The 22,887-nt window shown below is 41.3% G+C and overlaps 1 protein-coding gene across 9 annotated transcripts in view; it reads right to left on the bottom strand.

Annotated features, from left to right (window-relative positions):
• Positions 1 to 22,887, bottom strand: part of prdm16 (PR domain containing 16) — a 177,406-nt gene that overhangs the window by 113,142 nt on the left and 41,377 nt on the right. For all 9 annotated transcript variants that reach the window (XM_034876098.1, XM_034876104.1, XM_034876096.1 and 6 more), the window contains exon 2: positions 6,014 to 6,474. In XM_034876098.1, the coding sequence (XP_034731989.1) occupies positions 6,014 to 6,474 (461 nt within the window). The remainder of the gene's footprint in view (positions 1 to 6,013; positions 6,475 to 22,887) is intronic.

The following is a 22,887-nucleotide window of genomic DNA, read 5'->3' as shown; positions in this document are numbered from 1 at the left end:
ACAAGAGGTTCCATTGAGAACGCTTGGTTGGAGCGGCGGAGGTCTGAAACCAATGACCAAGTAATAACAGCCCAAATCCCAGGGACAATATTTGTCGAGTTCCACTCTCTTCAAAGATGGATGACTTTGCCCGATGTACTTCCTCGGGAGCCTGCGCACCTTTCATCTGAGCCCTGCAAATTAATGTATTAACTAATTAACAGATGTTGGTAACGAGTTATGAACAAATGATAAGGTATCAGGCTTCTAATCAAACCTGACATTTAATTTGCTGCCCTGCTTCCTCGTTATCAATTACAGTGTTCATTGAAGATAATTGACAACCGTTTGCACTGGGACACAGGGGGCTTGTCTTTAACAGCTTCTTAAAAAACCCCAGCGCTGCTGTGGTGTTTCTAGGGGCAACAACAACCATATGTTTAATATTAGATGGAATCTGTTCCACTGGAGTGCTCTGAAAGCTGGGAAAATTGGATTAAATTGGCTAATGGTATGTTTAAAACCTACATAAAATGAATGTGAATGGAAGATATTACAGCACCCAGGCCCGTGACTTGTGATGTTACGCTCTTTCTCTGGTGTTTTTGCTCCGTGTGTAAACTTGGGGTTTCTGTCAAAGTCAAATAACGGTGACAGAAAACCGCACACTGTTGGTCAATACTGTTATTAGAAACCACAGGTTTGATATCCCTTTCATTACAATGTGGGGACTATATGCACATGTGCCAAAGTAACACCTTACCTTAACACATAATTTCATACACTCAATCCTGAAAAACATGAAGTGAGTAAATATACATTCACAATTTTCCCCATTAAAAGATTTTAAAGGATTCCTCTTTGTAAAACAATGTTTTTTTTATCAGAGCACTTGTGTAAACCTGGATACTTTAAGTGTGAATCACATTGTCTGTTCCTCAACGCAGAATTAGTATCATCTTGTAGATCTTGTCAGTTAAACCTGATATTTGTGATTTAAGACTTAGACTAAATAGGACTGTTCACCCAAATCAGAAAAAAACATGTTTTTGCACTAATCCCTAGTAGTTGATAACCACGCAGACCGCTACAGTTTTATGCACCCAGATTTTGAGAAATCTGCTTTCTAAAAACGTTCATGTTTTGCACAACAAAATAATTCTATTCACTATTATATAGGGGCGGCAGCAGGAGTTTCAATGTTGGATTATCTCAGAGCTAACTACACAATACCAGAGCAAATTTGTAGGTGAACTGACCCTTTAAAAAACAATCATTCTATAATTTCCAATGAAACTAGACATGAGAAGGTAAAACTAAGAAGGCCTGCTGTTTTCTCGTGTTAAGTGGCTTTAAGAAGTACTCTCCGCTCAAGCCCATGCTCATCAGAGCGTGGGCCTGATTTCATTACTAAAAGACAAGATAATGACCCCCTGACATGAAGAGCTTCACTCATGCTATACAATAGTCTACACAGTAGGGGATCAAGACAAACGAGATGATGAACAAATGGGTTTATGTAGGATTATGGTTTCCTGTGTTATGAATAGTAAAAGCTTACTTTCTCTGACCTTAACCAACACTCATAATTGAAGCGGCAGAACATGAGTGTCAGTGTGAGAACATTGGAAAGCACATTAGTCAAATCACGTAGGAAACAACTCTATCCTGTTGTTATCTCACTCCCGCTCTTTCTCTCTCTGTCTCATAATATCAATTCAGATGGTGTGACTACTCTCTCCTGGCAGTCTCAGGGAGTTTCTGTACTATCAGTTTGGTACCAGTCACCTTAAGGGCCAAACATTAAGATAAAGAACACCTTTTTGTAGAAGGCAAACAGATCAGACAAGTTTCAAGCTGCACCTTGAATGCCCTATAGGGATATCTTGCAGCATAAGCACTTGGCCATCCGCCCTCCTCAGGCAAAACACAAAGGCAGAGCAAACACTTTAGAAGGCGAGAGGTGGGTCAGGACAGATAAGTGTCAAGGTGCGCCAGGACTTCTTCTCCTTAAAGTTGGGAGACAAGGACGTTAGCTTAGATCAGCGATTGGGTCAAGAACAAAAGAAGCACAGCATAAGCCTGAAAAATAAAGTTGTCAAGCCAGACTTTTAGTGAATGACTGAGGGTGAGGGAGATTTGTGATGCCATTGCCGGATGGGTTTCTGTCACGTAGGACCTTGGCGACATAAGAGGGCCCGCCAGACGTCTTAGCCTATCACTAAGTCAATAACAGGGTAAACAGAAGAGCTAGCATGGTTCTTGCCTCTTTCCCCACATTGTTAGGGGGAATATATACTGATATGGAAAATCACCACAAAAAAAGTCAACAGAAAAAAATGAGGGACAGAGAAAGTTTGCCTATCGACAAAGTCATCCCAAGGTTTAAAGAAACAAATATGGCTGCAGGGCTGACATGGACTCTATGATACATATTTTTATGTGTGAAAGCATTTGTGTTGACCTTGTCCAACGGGTCTACATCAGTGCACATCCCTAGAATCAAAATGCATAATAAGGCCTTCTTATATCGCCCTTATGGTGTCTCAAAATTCTCAGTACCCTGAAGGTAATGTGACCACGATTTGCAATTAAAAGTTCAGCAGCCAGTTAGTGGACCTAACTGACAAGCAAGTGACTCCGGCTTCTCACAGTTGTTGAGGTTGTGCTGAAACACCTGATGTGCGTTGACCTTCAAGCGAGAGCTTTGTGAGATAGCAAACACTCAAGCTGGAGAAACAAAAGATAGTGAGAAAAGACAAAGCCAATATGTGCTGGAGGAGTGTCAAAAGCCATGATTCAGAGGTGCGAGGACAAGCCCAGTGGTAACAGGGTAGGGAGAAGTGAGAGTAAACACCATTTATATATCGCTTTGATTGGGCTTAGTCATACTGTTTGTTTGCGTCACAAATGTTACATACAGATACAAACATAACAGATATACTTGATTTTATCTTGGTTTTCCTCTAAAGATCAAAGTTGTTATATTTAATATTTAACGTTGCACGTAGATCCAAGCTGTAAATTTGAAGTTTGTTCCTATTAACATGCACCTCCAAACACAGTTGTGTTGCCCTCTCTCTTGCCATCTGAACACCTGAGGGAGTCAGATTAGTGAGTCAATTCAATACCAGTCACTGCACAATACCTCCAGTCATTGTATGGTGACATGTCTCTATCAATAGGCAAGTCAGGCCAATCTACCGGCCAGATAATAGCAGCAGTCACTCTGACAGCAGATCCCGACACTGGACTCCCTGAGGGCCTTGCCTCACTCTGCTTGCTCAGGTCTTCCTATCCTGAGGGGTTGGCAGGCCTACACACACACAACCTGAGACACACATACGGTAGACCTGGGGCCCCGGCGTTCTTGTTGTGCTAAGGGGGAAGCATAATGGTTTTTAAATGGATGACTTGGTGCTGGCCCAGAGAGGGAGTCTGAGACAGAAGAGAATGGCCATGGCCTGCAGCAAAGCAGCTCTTAGATTGAGCTGTCCGTCTCGCTGAAATGAGTCTGAGTTAACACCTCTTCCATTCCCCAGCGCCCCGGGACAGACAAAAGTAGGCTTCCTCTATGCCTTCCTCTTTCACTCACTGCTACTCTTTCACTCTCTCTTTCTATTACTCTCTATGTTTCTCTCCACAAATCTACACTTCTACTCAGATATCCAGAAAGCACTGCAGCGTCCACCATGTGATTGTTAGAGTCGCTTGGCCTCGTTGGCAAAAAAGTGCTGGCAAAGCCAACCTAGTGACTTATTGCCAGTCTTAATAATCAATCCATAAAATGCAGTCAATGTAGTTAAATTGTTCTGGATTTGAGTGTACTACTGCAAATGGCATATCATTGTTGATGAGAAAACTGCAATTTGGGGTTTTTCATGTTAATAATTATAGGGTTACATTTGCAGTATATTGTGGTCTACAACCTCTGACTTTAAGATTATTCTAAAAGGTAAAATGAAGTTCCCATCAAGAAAAAAACAAGGCTGTTTATTTTGTTAGGAGCATTTTGAGAAGAAAAGGTTTTTTACCCAAAATCCACACGAAGAGTATTAGACTCCTCCAGTGTTTCTGATGCTGTGAGAAATATAGATTTTTTTCTTTTTTTTTCTCTATCCATCCCCATTAATCCTTCTTTCTCCCTGGTTTCTCTCAACATCTTTCTTCACTCAGTATTACTTCTGTTTCTCCCTCGCCTGTCTATTTGTCTAAGACCAGAAGCAGTAGATGAGTAGAGGGGTAGTTGGTGAAAGGGGGTGTACGGGACTCCTAGGGGAGTCTGTTGATGACTATCAACAGACTGGCTGTTATGACTATCTGTGATAAGAGCCTGGGAGAGGAGAGCCCCCAAAGCCTTCCAGCCCAAACCAGACAGGGTATCTTAAAAAAAATAATACAGCCTAACCTAGAGTGACTCCTCCAAAAACCATTGAGGAGAAGAGGTAAAAAAAGACCGATCAATCGTTCCCTTTTTGACAGTCCCCTTCCCATGTTTGACAATGACCAGATATTTTACATTGATCTATAAAGAAAACAAAAAACAGAAAAATGAGTCTGATAGAATCTGGGCTGTGCGAGTTGGTTTATTATACGTCACCTTCACTCCAAGTCCACCTTAAAATGGCCAAAACACTAGACATCTTTAAAGTGTATACTGAATCTCCCCCTTTCCGGGACAATTCTGCGAGCACGTGTGAATGTAACTCTTCAGAGCTCAAGGTGGCTTTTTTTCCTACAAGCCAGAAAGATTAGCTGATAAATATGCATTAGCCGGGGTGTCTTGGGAGAAGAGAGGAAGGAGGAGGAAAACTGAGAGAAAACACAAGCGCTACGGGGAGAGTGTAGCTTTTGGAGAGGTGCCCTTTGCACCCCAAATGGCTAGACATAATATGAACTTTAAAAAAGAAAACGTTCATCCTGGCACACTGCCACATAGCGTGTGCCTGTGTGCTCTTACAACTGTTGGGAAGAAAACAGTAATACCATCTGCTTTTATAAAAGGATCATTCCTGCTTTTACAATACTAGTTCAACTCTGTCTGCCTAAATGTTTACTTCAATGAACAGATCAGCAGCAGGCATCTGTGAAGTTTAATTACCATAAAGTTTGTTTTAGCTCTACAGGAAAACCTTTCCATTATGCTAACGCTTAATATTGCTTATTAAAATATTGCTTATTCCAAAATCATTGGAGTCCGCATTTAAAATTATATTAACTTAGAAACTGTGTTCATCATCGGCTGGTGGTGTCTAATTGAAGCACATCATGCCCTTTCCAACAGTGTTTCAATGAATAACTTGTCAAAGTCTCTATTCCTAATTACAAACAAATGTAATATTAGACTATGTGAATTCCCCCTAAAAATGAAAAGCAGGCCAGTATGTTTCATCTCTGATTAGGCACATGAGAAAGAGAAAGGGAGACAGAGATCTTTTTTTCCACTAATGAGCTTACTGAAGCAACTTCAATATCTCTATATACTCTACTGTCATGTTGAAATGAAAATTAATAGTTCAATATGCCACCACCGCATTGGGCCATGCTTCTTCCATTTCCATATCGGGTGGCGTGACCAAATGAGAGTGCTTGCTCGGACTGACGCCCAGATAAGCTGATACCTCCACTAATCAGCCCAATTTTTCCATCTGACATCGCTGTGCTGCTGGAATTATGGATGAGTGTGTTTTGTATATGTGTATGTATGTTTGTGTGTCTGTGAAGGACTACAAAAAAAATGAGGTCAAATCAGGGCCAAACGGGGATGCAAATGGAATGGGAATCTTTGGCGATAATCAGCTCGGCGGTAAAGAGGGATGGCTAAAAACGTGAATGAATGAAGAGCGGCTCGTTTGCTCACTTACCCTTTTCAGTGTTGCTTCATCATCTCGATCGCATTTCTTAGTGTACATTTGTGTTTGTGCCACAAAGTATGTAAGTGGTCAAAATTGAGAGACAGTGAAATGAAAGTACAACAAAAAAAAACTGTACAATAAACCAAAACAAAGTACAAAGAAGTCTGGATGGTTCCTACCTCCCATCCAAAGGAGCTTTCTTTGCCTGTGGCCTCGTGATGCAGCGTGCTGTGCAGACCAAACCTCGCGCCAGCACCAATGCAGGTCTTGGCCCAAACGCCCAGGCCAGCACCAGGAACAGAGGACTCCCGCAGCTCCAGTTCGCTGGGAATGGGAATGTCATCGGGAATGTAGACAGGCGCCTCGTAGGGCGAGCCCTCCTTGGGTGTGGTGAAGTCCTGGTCATTGCTGCTGCTGTTGCTGTTGTTGTGAAGATGGTGGTGGTGGTGGGTGGCGTAGATGTGGGGGTGCAGCAGGTGGTGGTGGTTGTTGTTTGGATGGGAAGGTGTCGGTGAGGGCAGGGGGGACATGTTGATGACGCCGTCTTCTGCGTCGTCTTCTGGGCTGTCGGCACCACCGCCCACTAAACCCGGGAGGTCAGCTTCTGTGTCGTACATGCTGTCCACTGGCTCGCTGTCATCTATGACACAAAACCCATACACAGACAATTGTTACTATGAAAGGCAGAAGAGGTATAACACAACACACAATTTCCTAGAAGATGAATACACAATGAAGGTCATGGATTTTACCGTCAACATGTTAGGAAAAGAGAAAAAAAACTCAGTTTTACCCAGCCACATTTACAGTATTAAATTCAGATGTTGAAATACACAGACTAAGACATCTCTCAGCAGACACTAGGCATGGAATGGTTTCTTGACCCTGAATTACAACAAAAAAAACACGCCATTTTAATCTCCAAACCTAAACTGTTAGAAAACCACTCTGTGAGATGAGAGAATTGGAGGTCCCAAGAAAAGAATACCTATCCACCTGATGGTCTTCAGCTACAAGATGCTGAGTTCACATGTTTTTCAGAGGCTATGTTAGATGAGCCAGACAGACGAAAAGAAAAAGCTTTAGGTTAGCCAAGTCGTCAATGGGAAAAGTTCTCAATTCCACTGCAGTCACTGCTTTCTGGCAGGACTCATCTTACAAATAATTGCTGTGTCTATCGACTGACCTGGTTAGCCTCGTCACCGAGCATTATTGTCTCATCCACAGATTGACAATATGATTGTGCCTGCGCTCAAAGATCCCACAATTTCAACATGAGAAATGAGGATGAGCCCTATAAGTGTGTGTGTGTGTGTGTGTGTGTGTGTGTGTGTGTGTGTGTGTGTGTGTGTGTGTAACATTTGGGTTCATCCCATTTTCTTAAATGTGTCATTGAAAAGGTTTTTTAGCAAATGCATCAGTAAGCTGCTTCACTGATCTTTAACAGCACACTATTTACCACATGCCTTTTTGAACATCAGTGCAGCAATGATACCTGGGGTTTTGTACTGAAACCAAGACAAGACCTATATCTTATTTTGAGGAATACAAAGATGTTTCTTTTATGAAAGCAATTTTCATAAAAGCAACACTTCTGAAATGCTAAACACAAGCAACCATATTTTCTTCCTGGTGGTTCTTGCGCACACCTTACTCATTCTGGTGTGTGTGTGTGTGTGTGTGTGTGTGTGTGTGAGTGTGTGTATGTGTGTGTGTGTGTGTGTGTGTGTGTGTGTGTGTGTGTATGTGTGTGTGTGTGTGTGTTAGCTTCCGCACATCTACTGAATGTGTGTTTACTTCTTTTGCTCTTTGGAAAAATCCTGGTGTCTTTAGTCAATGTACCACTGCAGTTTTACTATCTAAACACAGGGACTGGCAATCAGCAGGCTAACTAGGCCCAAAATTACAGCAGGAGTGGTTTCAATCAAGCTTTCTCCCTCTGTTAGCCTCCATCTAGCCTGCTGCCAAGCCTGCCACAACTTCCCTGACCTTAGCTGGAGCTGCAACATGACATTTTAAAAAAGTGCTCGTAGGTACATGGAATTTTATTAGGTCACAATAAAAGCTTGTGAGTTTTAATACAATAGATATGTATCATTATTACGTTTATCTAAAAAACAATTAATGCTTTATTTCTGTTTTAGGAGTGGACGGATTTATTGAATTAATTGTGTATGCTTAAAAAGGTGAGGTGGTAAAAACTGAGACTTGTACATTGTAGAAATATTGAATGATCTACTCAAAAAACCAAAGTAGAAAAAGTCCATCACTGAAATTGTACAAGAGCACATTCATCACACAGTGTGTCACACTTTTTTTCTTCTTTGATAAATATTTGGATTTCTGCCCAATGACAGATGTGGACTGTAAAAGTTATTAAATTAACTGTATGTATGTTTTAAATGTGAAATGTGAAACTATGAAAGCATGCGACAAGGGCTTTTCAGTGCCTGGCAAACCTGCAGATCCGGGAAACTTATCATATAAAGCTGCAGCAGTAAAGCCCAGCCTTTAATGACTGATTCTGCGTCATCCAGTGATTTTGACTGGAAAATAACCCATTTTTTTTAATGATCACTGTTTCATAGGGGCTCAGAACAGGCATGCAATTAAGCATTGGAACAAGTGAGCCAGCAGTAGCTTCCACTTTTCACAGATCAATTAAAGTTTTATAACTCGGCCCTATCTGCTGCTCCGTCTGCACAATCAAAAGTGTTTTCAGGCTATTAAACACTCTTTTTTTTCACTCCCTCTCCCTCTTCACTCCCCCACTCTCACTGGCACTTGACCCATTGAGAGCAATTTTGACAAGCAGAAAGACAGCCACGGAAAATCTATTAAATACTATTTGCATTTAAGAGCCTCTGTGCACAAAAAAAATGCACAGATCACTACGTCAAATAATTGAGTAACAAGGAGAAAGAGAAGAAAAAAAACTCTTAATTTTTAATGAAAAAAACATCTTTTGTGAGACACAAAGCAGTAAAGCGGGGCAGAAATGGCAAACACAGTGTCCTTTTAAACAAGTTCAACTCTCAGTTGTAACTTAGTTAACTCATAAAAAAATTGCCTGAAGAAAAAACTGTGAACTTTTTAGATTACTTGCCGACAGAGACAAGCTGTCTCTCTCCTTCCCTCTGTAAGATAAGTGGACCATGTTAGACGAGTGCCCAAAAACAGTTGCAGATGAGAAAAGTAGAGAAAAAAGCAGGGAAATAATGAAAGGGGCCAGGAAGAGGATGATGAAGAGGAGGAGGCGAAGAGTCTAAAAACTGACGACTGAGCTGTTTTAAACAGCTGTATGTTAGCTCTGGGTCTCAAAAGACCCAGAAAGAGATGTTAGGTTCGTTTCCCAGAGGGCTTCTCAAAAAGCAACCGGGCCAGATAGTGCCTTCCTCTCCCTGGCTCCTTATGTTGTTCTTTCTCTCTCTGTTCCTCTCACCATCTCTCTCTCTTTTACGGGGAGCTATTTTTCCTGATTACATCAGGGGTCAATCATTAATTCGCACCTTGGGGGTCCCGATGCTGGCTGCGGCTACAATGGGCTGCTTGTTCAGCGGCTGTTATTCCAGTGGAAAACTACGCTGCTCTGCCTGAGAGCCGGGCCCAGGCCACATGAAGGCATCCCATTTATTTGATAAATTGTAAATGCATGCCATAAACGGAGCTCTTTGCTTTGTAGCATGGCTTGCAATAACAAAGATTTTAGAGCATGTATGAACACAGATGCAGGCTATCACACAAACACACATCTGTTTGCAACTGCACGAGCTGTTACTGTACTCTAAACACATGTGCAAGAGATCAGATGGTGTTGTAGGTAAAGATGATATCTCATAATTACTGCATGTCACAGTGGAATTACAAGATCTGACGTAGATATGACGTTTATAGACACTAACCTCTAAAATACACATTTAACAACGTCAAATATACAAGGTACAGTACGCACATGCAAGGCAACCACATAACATAACACGATACAATCAAAATGTATCTGACTGTATTTTCTTTCAAGAGTCAAGATTAAAAAAAAAAATGAAATGCTGATAATATAATCAGCGTTGCCATGGCAAAATAGCTTAAAACTGTGCTGAAAATCAGAGGTTTAATCGGAGGGACTTACAACAGGCAAATTGTTCTGTGGTTGTGTTTAATCAGAGCACTCTAGACTTAAACGCAGAAAGATAGAGATCTGAAGTCATTTTCTGCCGTCTGCCTGGACGCACACAAACACATGTGCCTTGTGGCATATGGTCTGAGCTGTATTGTCGATGTAGTCTGGGTAGAAAGGAACAAGACTGACTGCATGCAGAAATTCTAAGAAATAACTTGTAAATACCGCATAAAATAAGTACCAACTCATGTCTTACAGAATAAGCAGCCATGCTTTCACTGACAAAAATCATATATCTTTGTAAACTGTAGTTGAAGATTTTTTACTTGTATACAGGGATGCACATGTCTAAAACACTGCAGACTGCAGGCTTGAATGGATGCCAACAATAGTTTGAGCATTCAGAGCCAGGTGTACGCTTTGCTAAAGAGCAAGCAGCACAGTGGAGCCATGGCTGTGGCTATGATAACAAGAAAAGAAAGCTGAAAATAGGACTTGTGTGTGCCAATGATGGCCATCATAAAGCACACACGTCCTATTTCCCTCACTGCCTTCCCCCTCCAATGCACACAGAGACTGTATCTTTGTCTGGACGTAAATTGATCTGGTTCAATTCAAAAGCCAAAGCCAGCCACTGATGAAAAGACAGTATCCAGGGAAAAGGCAAAACTATGCAAAATTCTGCAGTGGCTCCAAATATGGGGAGAAAAAATCATCTGGCGAAAGAAAAAGAATCGAAAGCAGAGGGAGAATGTGTGGACCATGACAGATATGAAAAATGGGTAGCTGGTTGAGCAATAAATGACCAAACATTTTGATGTGGGAGCTCTGTGCGTACACGTGCAGATATGTGTGTGAGCGGTGGCATGTAAACCCAAAGCTTAATCTGCTGTTTGTGCTGCTATATTGCGTCAATATGGTCCCACTTAGCTGCATTATTGAGCCACAGAGTGATATTGGTACCTGTTCCTCTGTATTAAGCAGGCCTTTGATGATTCTGTTTCTACACAAAAGAGCCCCAAAACACCCTCTGTTAAAACAGGAGGGGCGGAGGATGGAGGCAGCTGTAAAAATCAAACGAGTGCAAATCAAAGGTAGAGTAAGTGAGAGGTGAAAAACTATACAATGGTGTGTTTTCCACGGTGGCACTATATTCAAAATGACGTATAAATGGAAGCATGTGACGAAGCAGTCAGGAGAGCATTCAGAGGAGAAGGTGTGTGTTTGGTGTGTGTGATTGTGCGTATGGTTGGAAGTAGTGAGTGAGCAATGGGAGCACGGTCAGCTACAATACCAGCAAGCGAGAACGCCACACTTCCCCTTGTAAAAGCACCAGGGAACATTTCAAAGCAACACTTAAAACTACAACATGGCAAAGAAGAAGCACAGGGGCAGAAAAAAATGAAGGAAAATAGAAAGAAAGAAAGAAAGAAAGAAAGGGCAAATAAAAAGATGTTGTGGTTAAACTTGTTTTTTTTCCCCACAGGGTTGCACATGCCCTGCTGTTCTGCATAATAATTACACAATAACCATAAGATTCTTTAACTGCAACATTAAGCTTTATGCTATTGTGAGTCACGGTTTATACTGCTTCTCTCCTGTCTGTGTGGTAAAACTGTCTTTATTACTTTAAGTGCCAACATGACCAAAAATGACATGTAAACAAAGCTGAAATACAGTTTTCATGTATTATATATCCACATTCGCACAGTATGAGCTTTTACAAAAGTTGAAATCCACACATACGGTTTTAAGCATACCTTGTTGCACACCAATGTTTAGGGAATAGTCTTTAGTATGTGTGTGCGTTTACATGGGTGCTCTTCCCTTACTATCTTTGACTGGTTATCAGTCTTTAAAACCTGCTAGGGGGAGCTGTCCCTAGCCTGTTCTCTGTCTCTGTCTCTATGCTTTGGCTAGTTTCTCCCGTATTTCCTTTCATTTGTATTTGAACAGTAAAAAAAAAAACTATATTCACAGAAACTGGACTGAGTTTGGACACTGCAGCTCAATAGGGAATGGAGGGTGCACTTTTGTGTTTGTGAGTAGCGGTGATACAACACGGCTAATGTATTGATGTGCTATTTATGCTGAGCAGCCTAAAGGCATTCCATCGCACGCACGAACGCACGCACGCACGCACGCACGCACGCGAGCGCAAAAGCGCTAGTGTGTGTGTGTGTGTGTAGGCTGAAATGAAGCCTTCAGGCAAATAGAAGACAGCAGGCAACCTCCTGGCAGCTGAGAGCAGGTGTGTGTGTGTCTGTGCCTGTCTGTGTGTGTATGTGTGGTGGCCCTCTGGTCCCAAGGGGCCCAGGCTGCTGCAGACATTTATTAACAGGGCAGATTAATAGCGCTAGAAGAAAACATGTTTACAAACATGATAAATATTAATAATAATCAATACCGAGTTACATTTGCCAAATCGAGTTGCAAACATCACCCAGGGGAAGGGTCGAGAGAGAAGGACGAAGGGCGGAAACTGAGAGGATGGATAGAGAAAGGAAGCTAAATATAACAGGAAGAAGAGAGGGGAAAAAAGAAGGGATTGGCAGGTAAAATTATAACGTGAAAAGGAGGAAACACATGAAAATAAGATAAGAAGACAGGGAAATTTTAAAAAAGAGACGTGATTTAACATGACACAGTGATGATAAGAAAACCAAAACCTTCACACAAAGAGCTCAGTTTTACATGTATATATCTTATCTTTACTGTACCTCTATCAATTATTTAAATAGGAGTAAACTTTAATGTGAAAAGCCTGACCAGGCTGAACAAAATTTATGTAAACAACATTCTTTACCAGAGTTAATTTAAACCAAGGGATTGGAATTTAAGATGCCATAGCAGCTACTGAGAGTCAATGTTTTAGATATTTCCCTTTATGCAAGGCTCCATAATTTTTCCCACATGGGAAACCTTTGTGGGACAGTGGCACCAGACCAGTGACATCATCAACTCTTAAAAACACTCACACAATCTAAAAAACAATCACAAATGTTAAAGACAAATGCAGTCACAGATAATGTGACAGAAATCAGCGAACAGTAGGAAAAAGCTATAGCACACGTCTTTTTTCCTCTTCCTTTTAAGTAAAAATTTACGTGTGTGTGTGGGTGGGTGGGTGTATGTGTGTGTGTCCCTACACCCACTTGAGGTGCAGCTTCATTAAGCAAGGGAGGCCAGACAGCCAGCTAAGGGAGCACCAAGGCAGACAAGGTGCAAAACAAACCCATCCATTCTTATTAGGAGGAGGAGAAGGCGTAGCTTGTGTGACCATCGGTGTGCATATGTGTAAGGGAGACATCTTTTGTTGATAATTACTCAATTTCAAATTTTGGCAATTTTTCCATAAAAGCCGGTGACAATTTTGACGATTGTGAGAACCAATTTTACGAGCCACAGTTAAACGAAAATCCGCAAAAAAAGTTTCAAACATCAAGGTATCCTGATACATAATTTTACTATTAAAGGTACTTTATTGTCTCATACACATACTGTACATGTAGCAAAAATCACTGTAACTTAAAGCTGTTGTTTCAAACAAAAATCTTATAATAATCAATAATTTGGAAAAGTTACAAATTTGCAGTAATGAAAGAAATGTACAGCCAATGCCTATTCTCTTTAAACCTTTAGTCACGTGGACTGCACATGTGCCAAAACCTCAACTGAGTGACATGTACACCTGCATGTGTGTTACATCTGAGCCTTTTCTGGTTACTATACAGTAGCTGTATGTCTGAGGTTGTACTGGTGGGTACTGGGAGGGGGGCTGTGTGTGTGTGTGTGTGTGTGTGTGTGTGTGTGTGTGTGTGTGATAATATTCACCTCTGCCACTGAAAGCAGCCTACGCCCATATATCAGTCTATTACTCCCCAGCCTCGCTCCGCTCTGCTCTTCTCTTCTTCTCGCCCACTCCCTCCAGTCATTAGCCAGTGAATTAACGACAATCCAGCATGCTATTAATCACCCTGACAAAAGTGTTAGCATTGCCTGGCTAGGCCGGCACGAGACTGTGTAGGAGGAGGGGGAGGAGGAGGAGGAGGAGGGTGGTGGCTGGGAAGGAGGGTGAGAGAGTAAGAAAGTGAGGTGGATGATAGGAGACTAGAGAGTCTGTGGTGGAGGAGAGGAGAAGTGAGAAAGGATGGAAATGTACTGAAGGAGAAGAAGAGGTCTGCATGTTCTTCAATCTTGTTTGATTTGGGATTTCTGTCATATAACGGTTAAATATAGTTACAGAAAGCAAATTGTACACACAACAATTATAATGAACCAGTTGACTAAGATCAGTGTTGTGGAGATCATGGGCAAAGCTGCTGCAATTAGAAGTTTCATACTTAAATTCATACCACCTTTTTTTGAGCATGGAAAAAAACTCCTCTAGTTTAGTACTATGGCTTTATTTACTAGATCAAAAATAAACCATGCATTCTCCATAACGAGTATCAGAGACAAAACGGCATGGTTACTGTCTACCTAAACTCTTATAACTGCTGAGAGCATAACTTTGCCTTCTATACACCCATCTCTGACTGCCCCCACCTCTGGCTCAGTCTCTCACCCTCTTTCTCTCTCTCCTGGACCACCTGCTAGGAGGCTTGAGCCGTGGACGTCAGGTGGGTCGCAGCCGTCACACAGTCCCATGTCATCAGGCTGTCACAGTGAATGGAGCTGACATGGGAGATATGCTAATCCACTTAGCTTCAAACTCAGCCAGGAGGCCAGTACGCAGCGCTGTCTCAGCTCGCAACAAGCAGAACACACACAAGAACACACACACACACACACACACACATCTGAGGCGGACACATTAAATCATGTAACACTAAACTTTCCAGAATATGTACATTAGATTAGATCAGATGAAGCATTAATGATCCCTGTGGGGATATTAAGCAGGTGCTCAATAGGATATATGTAGTATGTGAGAAGAATAGGCTTTACAGGGGATGGACACATTAACAAAAACACCTGTAAATATAAGGCAAGTCAACACAATAGCCCTACACTTTGTGAAAATGTTAATGCTCAAGGTTTTGTTAAGATTATGCCAGACAGAAGTTGATCCGTGTTAATTTTGAGGCTGTCTTTGGGGCATTTAAATAATTAGCGAATCACTTTTTTATCAGGTCAAAATGCTAAATATTCTCTGGTTTAAGTTTTTCTGATGTAAGATTGCTTTTAAGAGTTAGTACTGTTAGTATTGGAAACTCAATTTTTAAGTTTGTTGAACTGTTGGTCAAACAAAACTAATGAGACAAAAACATAAACCTTGGCTTTTGGAGAATGGGATTGCCATTCTATTTAGGACATTTCATAAACTAAAGATTAAATCTAAAAAGGTTAATTGTCATTCTTTCTATACTAATACATGTTCACTAATACAAATGAACTGGGAATACATATAAAGTGTGTGATTAATCCAATGCAAAAACATTCTGGGATTACAGCCTCCAAAGTGTAAGGATGGGCTTTTTTCACTTACGCTTTTCAAAACTTGAATCCTATACATAATTAATAAATAAATAAAACAAATAAAAACAATTGTTCATTGCAGCCCTTCAATGAATGCATCTGACAGCTCTGACATATTTGGCAGAAAAGTGCATACACAAGTTGATTTAAAAATGAACAAGATGAGTAAAACAGCAGGTGTTTAGGAGAATCACAACAACACAATATATTCCATCTTGCGCGCACACACACACAAACACACACAGACACACACACACGCACACAAACAAAAAAGTGATCAAAGTCAGCCAATGAGCAGCTAGGTGTCAGAGTTCAAAACTATTGCACCCATCAGCCAGATGATATCGCAAACCAATCCATCGTATTTCCCGACCATGACTTCCCCTATTAGGAGCTGTGGCAGTGCTATTACTAATCTGTTCACTATCCCACAGAAACAGGAAGGAAGAGAGGGAAACAGATGGGAAGGCAGGAGAATGGCAAGCAAGGGATACAATGCTTACTGCTCCCTTCCTCCTCCTCCTCATCCCCTCTCCCTCCGTCTCCTCTACTCTGCTTGCTCTCTAGCCATCCACAGAGGGAGAGAGCAGGAGGCTCACAATCAGTCTGACAATACTGTATACAAGTGGTGGCGAACAATGGAGGCCAACCACAAAGAATTCTGGGAACAGGGGCACAGCCTTCTTCTCCTTCGGGTGGCTCCTGCATGCCTCATTGATACATATCAGCTAGCAGAGACTGACCGGTGCCAGAGAGAGAGAGAGAGAGAGAGAGAGAGAGAGAGAGAGAGAGAGAGAGAGAGAGAGAGAGAGAGAGAGAGAGAGAGAGAGAGAGAAAGAAAGAAAGAATAGAGATTTGAAGCAGCTATATGAGAGTTGCATCATACTAGTTGTGTGTGTGCATGTGTGTGAAAATAACAATAATCAAACATAAAATAACAATAATCACACACCCACACACAGGCTCAGTGTCAAATCTTCTCATAATTAGGCCACTTAATTAACAACCCAAGAACCACAGACTGAACTGGGAATAAATAATTGTCTGTGTGTGTGTGTGTGCGGGGGGGTGGGGGGGGGTGAGTGGGCGGTTGATTGGACTGACTGCAAAGTCTGCAACAATAAGCGCAAAAGTATTTGTCTCTGATAGATAAATACAAATGCTAAATCAGGAGGAGAGTAAAACAAAGACAGAAAGACGATGGGCTTGGAGGACGAATGACTTAGACAGACAGACAGAATGAAAGAGAAGCAATTTTGTCCCTCTCCTCTTTTAAGTGTTCAGGGAGTGGGTTGAATGCAGTCCATTTGGAAATAATTGGCTGGTAATTAGGCGGGGGTCGACAGGTCGATCGGGAACAAATGGCTGTCTTTAGCTCAGGTGGCCCTCGACATGAGATAATGGGACCTTTCCCTCCCACCATCCCTCCACTCCTCTCCTCTCTCCACTTCTCCTCTTCCTTTCCTTTTCTTTGACTTCCATATCCGTTGGCGTACATGAGAAAAATATGGACATTCTGCTAGTGTCTAAACATATCAAAGTAATATTAATACAAATAGTTTTCTATTGGATGCTGTCTTCAAATTCAAAGTACTGTAGCTTTAGGGAAGAGGCGGAGGAGGGAGTGATGGAAAGCTATAGAGCAGGGACCTTCAACAGGGGGGCCTGGACCCCTGGGGGGTCCTCAGAGTCAATGCAGGGGGCCTCCAAAGAAACTATGACAATAACATTTTATTAGCAAATATAAATTACCACTGATGACAGCCCCACTGGCCTACAGGTAAGGTAGTCACTTAGATATTCCCAGATCCAGCTCATCCTAACGATTCACTTTGCCACATGGGGGTTTTATCATAAAAACATTATTTATAAACCAAACAACTGCAAACAATTATCGGGCTATTTAAATAGATTAGTATTCCATGCAAAAAAGGTATGTATAAAGATTTATGGCTGCACAACACATTATTGTAAGTCAAGTTTAATACGCAACATCTTATACAATGTATGTTGTATGAGATCCCTGCTCCATCTCTCTTTGAGTTAAGGGGTCCTTGGCCTAAAACTTGTTGAAGGGCCCTGTCATAGAGGATCATGTGGTGTGTCAAAAAAGAAGATAATTCCCTGAGTTTACATGTTGAAACACAACTAATTGACCTATCAAGTGTTTTTTCCTCTTGTATGTGCAAGAGATGATGTAAAAAATGTTGATGTTTTCTACTGTTAACCTATGACACATAAAGCCAGATGGTGTAAACAACTGCTGTCCCCTATCTCACTCCGGTAACATTTCTACCATGTTCATTTTAAAATCATGTTTTCCTAAACAAACCACTTTGCTTCCTGTCACAAACAGGACGTTGCTACTTACAACCCCCTTGTCCTCTGCCATTGCTTTGCATGTATTTGCCTTCAATTTTACATTACTGAAAAAATAAAAGGTGTTAGGTGTTACATGCCTGAAATTGTTTTCAGCTCTGTTCGCACTTGAAAAACAACGCTGCTGTTTGTTCCACTAAACACACATCTTAAAATTTAGCCTGGTAAAGGCTACTTTACTAAACTTATCTTATGATCCAAATTACTGTTATCAATGTTTAAATGCTACATGTTTGACCTTTACAGTAAGGTGCATGCTATTTAGAGTCCCCGTATCGCTTGTCTACGTAAGTGCGGCATGCAGTATACTGTACTGTCTAACTGTGAAGTGGAAATGCCGCAGTTTATGGACCCCTTAGTTTTACTTTACCTTTATTTAACTCACAGAGAACATGTGGAGGGTGGAGAGCTCTCATTTACAATTCTGTGTTGTACCAACGTAAAAAGACCGCAAGGTAAGAATAAATGAAGGACACAGCAGTGCACACAAAACCATACTGAGAATTACATTTTTGAAAGGCTTCAAAAGTTATCACAGTGTCAAAAATTCCTTGAATGTACACATTCAAATAAATATAGACATACAATTGATCCAGTACCTAAACTGCGTGTGTGTGTGCGTGTGTGTTTGATAACCAATGCAAGCCCCCCTAACAGGCTCTCTCTCTCTCTCCTGTTCTCCCATTCAGCAGCGCCGGGGTCTTGTTTGGCTTCCTGCTGTTTGTGTCCAGACAAGGCCTTGATTTGAATACTGATTCTCCATTGATAGGCCCGCACTTCCGATCTAATTAACTTGTTTTGTCTTTGACCAAATGGAAACGTCCGAGGGAGGGTGAGAGGGAGAGGGAAAGAGAAAAGAAAAGCGACACTAAACAATGTCACAGATCTTTGCAGGAGACACGCCGTAAATAACAACAAGTAAATACAAACAGGATGGAGGTTAAGGAAGGACATGTTAGGAATTAAAAAAAAAAACTCTTATTGTGTGCACATCACAATGAACACAATTGCTTAAAGGACACACATTTATCATACAAAAACCCAAGAGGATATGATTAGAATCAAAGCATCACTGAAAATAAGAATAAATGCAAGGAGTTTTGCAGCCAGGATGTACTGTAGGTGCACATTTACTAAGTAGAGAAGTGACTGGAACAATAAAAACGTACTGCTTACTACAAAGTGCTTCCAAAAATGTGGTTAGAAATAGTAATTGTCAACAGACTTTCAAGGTGTTAAGGCTGCATTGCAACTGTGTGGCCATTTTTGCCACATTTTCCCTTACAGTTGGTAAAACGTTCAAGGAGGAATTTCCAACTTATTTTAACACAGATGTTTGCAGATGTTATAGTATCATTTGATGTCTATATCACATTTAATAGTGCTGCATCATGAGCTGCACATAATAATGTACAGTACAAGCATTGCTTGTTGTTTCCCAGCTTTGTCCTCTGGTCCCCTGTGTGCATCTATTTGTGTACGCATGTGGCCCTTGCAGCTATTGAGCCTCAGCTTCACCATGGGGAGGAAAACATCGGCAAACACGGCACCAGACAACAAACAACACAGAAGACACACACATTCAGTGAGGAGGAGAGGAGAGGCAGACAGAGACGTCAGCATGCACTGAGAGAAAGGAAGACAGAGGGGTGGGGGCGAGTGCGAGAGGACAGATAACGGGATATGACCCAAAATAAATTGCATAAACAAAAGAAAGAGAGGCTGAGATGGGCTAAAGGAGGAGGAGGAGGAGGAGGAGGAGGAGGAGGAGGAGGAAGAGGAGGAAGAGGAGGAGGATCAAAGGGGACGTCAGCCTCTGATACTGCACCTCAGATAATGTGTGGCGCAATTAGCACGCTGTGACGATTTCCATTAGGGCTAATCAAATATTTATACTGCCCTCTGAGCATGTCACAATGCTGCCCTGGTCTTTCATATCAATGTGACAAATGCCTAATGAAAGAGTGGGTGTATAGACAGTGAGAGGAGGTTGAGAAACAGACAGATAGAAAGGGAGAGAGAGAGAGAAAGAGAGGAGGTGGGGAGGTGTTACAAGCAGAATTTTCTCTATCTGCCTTTTCCACATTTGGTTTGCAAATGGTTAGACTCTGTCATCAATTACAAGGCTGGTTCGGTGGCAATGACTGTGAGTGTGTGTGTGTGTGTGTGTCAATGTTTGTATGTGTGTGTGATACAAGGACGAGGCAGCGCTGATGCTACCTCACCTAGAGCCATTAATCAAACTGGGCCAGCTGCAGAACCAGTCCAAATTGGACTCATCAGTCTGGGCATTAAGCAGGCATCAAGGTAGAAGGATGCGGAGTGAAGGGAGAGACAGGGAGAGAAGAAGAAGGATGGGGGGTGGAATACATTTAAATATACACTATTTTACTTTTATACTCCTCTGTAATGGTGTCATTTCTCTCAAGAGAATAATGATTTATTTTATTTTAGGATGTTTGACTCTTGAAACTACCTTGAGATGTGGTTAGGTCCTACTGTTGTGTTGAAAAGGGGGGAAATGGGATGACAATATTATCTTATAACTTTAAAATTCCACCTCTGGATTAGTCATTTTAAAATGATCCGAGTTGATCCTAATCTGTGGTATTATTCTAAACCCACGTCTAAAAAAAAGTGCAGACAATTTTTAATCTGAGTGATTTCCTGTCCGTAATCTTAAATGTAGCTTTCGAACCTTTTCTGTGAACCTTGTGCCATACATTTTCTGCTGTCTTAGAGTAGAAAAGAACACATTAACCATTGCCGGTCAATGACACAATCAACTAAGGGTTAGGGGTAACAAGAGGGGCGGGCCTCCAGAGGTGAGAGGTCAAGTCCTGGCCTGACAGACAGATGGAAGAGAGTGGTCAGGACTTGAAGGATGAGAAAGGAATGAAGGATGGACCTGGTTTGGCCCTGTGACAGTCTGGGATATAGATGACCCTCCACACATATGTGACAGAGAAAAGGTCCAGCGTTAACAAGGGATATACCATTTATTTCCGTGTTCTTTAATTCAGTAGATTTTTAGAGGGCTGTGCAAAAAGGAAAATAGGAGGGAAACCGCCAAATGAAACACTAATGTTTTAAAAAGACAGCAAAGGAAAACACTCCAACAGGACAAAGACTATTAGTGCAACATAGACATGTATGAAAATGTATTGATGTTATTTATAACCACATACACCAACTGTTAACAGAGGTTGCAATTCATTCACACTATCAATGTTTGTGGTCAGATATTAGGAGGAAAACCACTTTAAAGGCCTACTATTTGAAATGTCAAATAGTTTAATGTGTTTAAAAGAAAGATAAAATAGCTCAGTAATAGGGTTTTGTGCAAACTACAACTGTATTTACCAACAGAAAATGCTAATTTCTGTCACACATGTTCTAAAATGACAAAAGGAAGCACAATACTTTTTTTTAAGGCCATTAAAGAGAGAATCAAAAGAAAAATTATAATGTTGTAATTAAATGGTTAAATGGTTGGTTTCTTAAATGAATTGAATTGTGCTTGATATGCAACAAAACTGCCCCACAGGTCTCTAAACATTATTTCTTCAGTATGAGGCAAATGGTCAAGTAAAGCCAGGAAAACACTGAGAAAGACTTATCCTTCTAACCCTCATAGCTCAGGATAACAGAAAATATCAGGATAAGATGCTACGGTGGGCTAATCTCCGGCACAAGCGATAACATTCAGTGGGTGAAACCATGACAGATGGGTATTGATCTGCTAGTTGTTGAAGGAGGGTAAAAATAGATAACTAGACCACTTTATTGATATTGATTGAAGAGTCAAAGGGGGAAATAACTTCCTTTCAAAAAAAAAACCTTGTTGAATTATTGTGCAATGTGGATTAGGTTCAAAATAGAAGATGAATGTTTTAAATAAGTGTCAGTTGTAAATGTTGGCATTAGGCTACACGAGACAACTGCTAGTGAGCTGTGTGTGTGTATGAAAGGAACTTCACATACATATGTACTCAAACCTATATTCAGTGTAATCCAAAATTGTCCACATTTAAACGTTAGATGGTCGTCCCTTTCAGCAAATTAGCCATTAGACAAAAACGACACTTCGACAACACAATCTCAAATTCAAACAGCACATTCCATGACCTGAATCTCACACAATGCTCTACTTCAGACATGCATCTCAAACACTCACACGTGTGGTCATAACTCACCAAAAGCAGACATATTATCTTGCACGACTTCTTGCTGCAGCGTAGTTCAAACTATAAGTTCCCTGGCTACCCATAAACTCTAGTTACCAATTAACCGTGTGTGTGTGTGTATGTGTGTGTGTGTTTGTGTGACAGAGATACTAGGAGAGCACAGGGGGTGTCTGGCACGCCTATCTGCAGCGCTGCGATGCGCTAACGTGAAAGAATGCCAGTGTCAATGGGACAGAGATACGGGAAGTGTAGGGGGCCGATGGGCTGGGTGAAGGTGGATGTCGAGGTCAAGTCCCAAAGTGGTGGACACTCATTTGGAAGGTGCTGAGAACATTCACATTGTGATTTATCTGTAATAATGTTATATTATTCAATGCAAAAATGGAGCAAATGTGACTTTTGAGACTTTTAGTGAAGTAGGCTTGTTCAGGTCAAGTGAGAGCAGCTCTTCCCGGTGAGATTCTCTTTCTGTCAACATTTTCTTACTTTTTTCTTCTGGATATATCTCCTCTTACTAATCTTTACTGTATTTATTACTCTCTTTATCCATCCATAGCTGACAGAGTACCTGCTGCATACACCACAACGTCAGCACCCAGCTGCTCATGGTGCTCTTTGTGTCTTCTGGGGACAACAGGAAACAGGGCTGTTATGGGCAAATCAAAGTCAAGTCTCAAATTACTCAAGAAAAGTCCAGGTCAAGACTTGAGTCACTAAAGACAAGTCCAAGTCAAGCCTTTAAGAAATATGAGACAAGACCAAGTCAAGGTCTAAGTTTGTCTGAGTAACTTTTAACTCAAGGCCTTATGGCAAGTTAACCTTCCTCTGGTGTTAGCTTTCTGCTGCCATCTGAAGTGTTAGCGGGTCATTTTGGACCCGTGTATTAAAT

This window comes from Etheostoma cragini, chromosome 7 (assembly GCF_013103735.1).
Source record: "Etheostoma cragini isolate CJK2018 chromosome 7, CSU_Ecrag_1.0, whole genome shotgun sequence".
NCBI lineage: Eukaryota > Metazoa > Chordata > Actinopteri > Perciformes > Percidae > Etheostoma > Etheostoma cragini.
The sequence above is the reverse complement of the archived record's forward strand: the minus strand, read 5'-3'. Positions and strand labels throughout refer to the sequence as shown.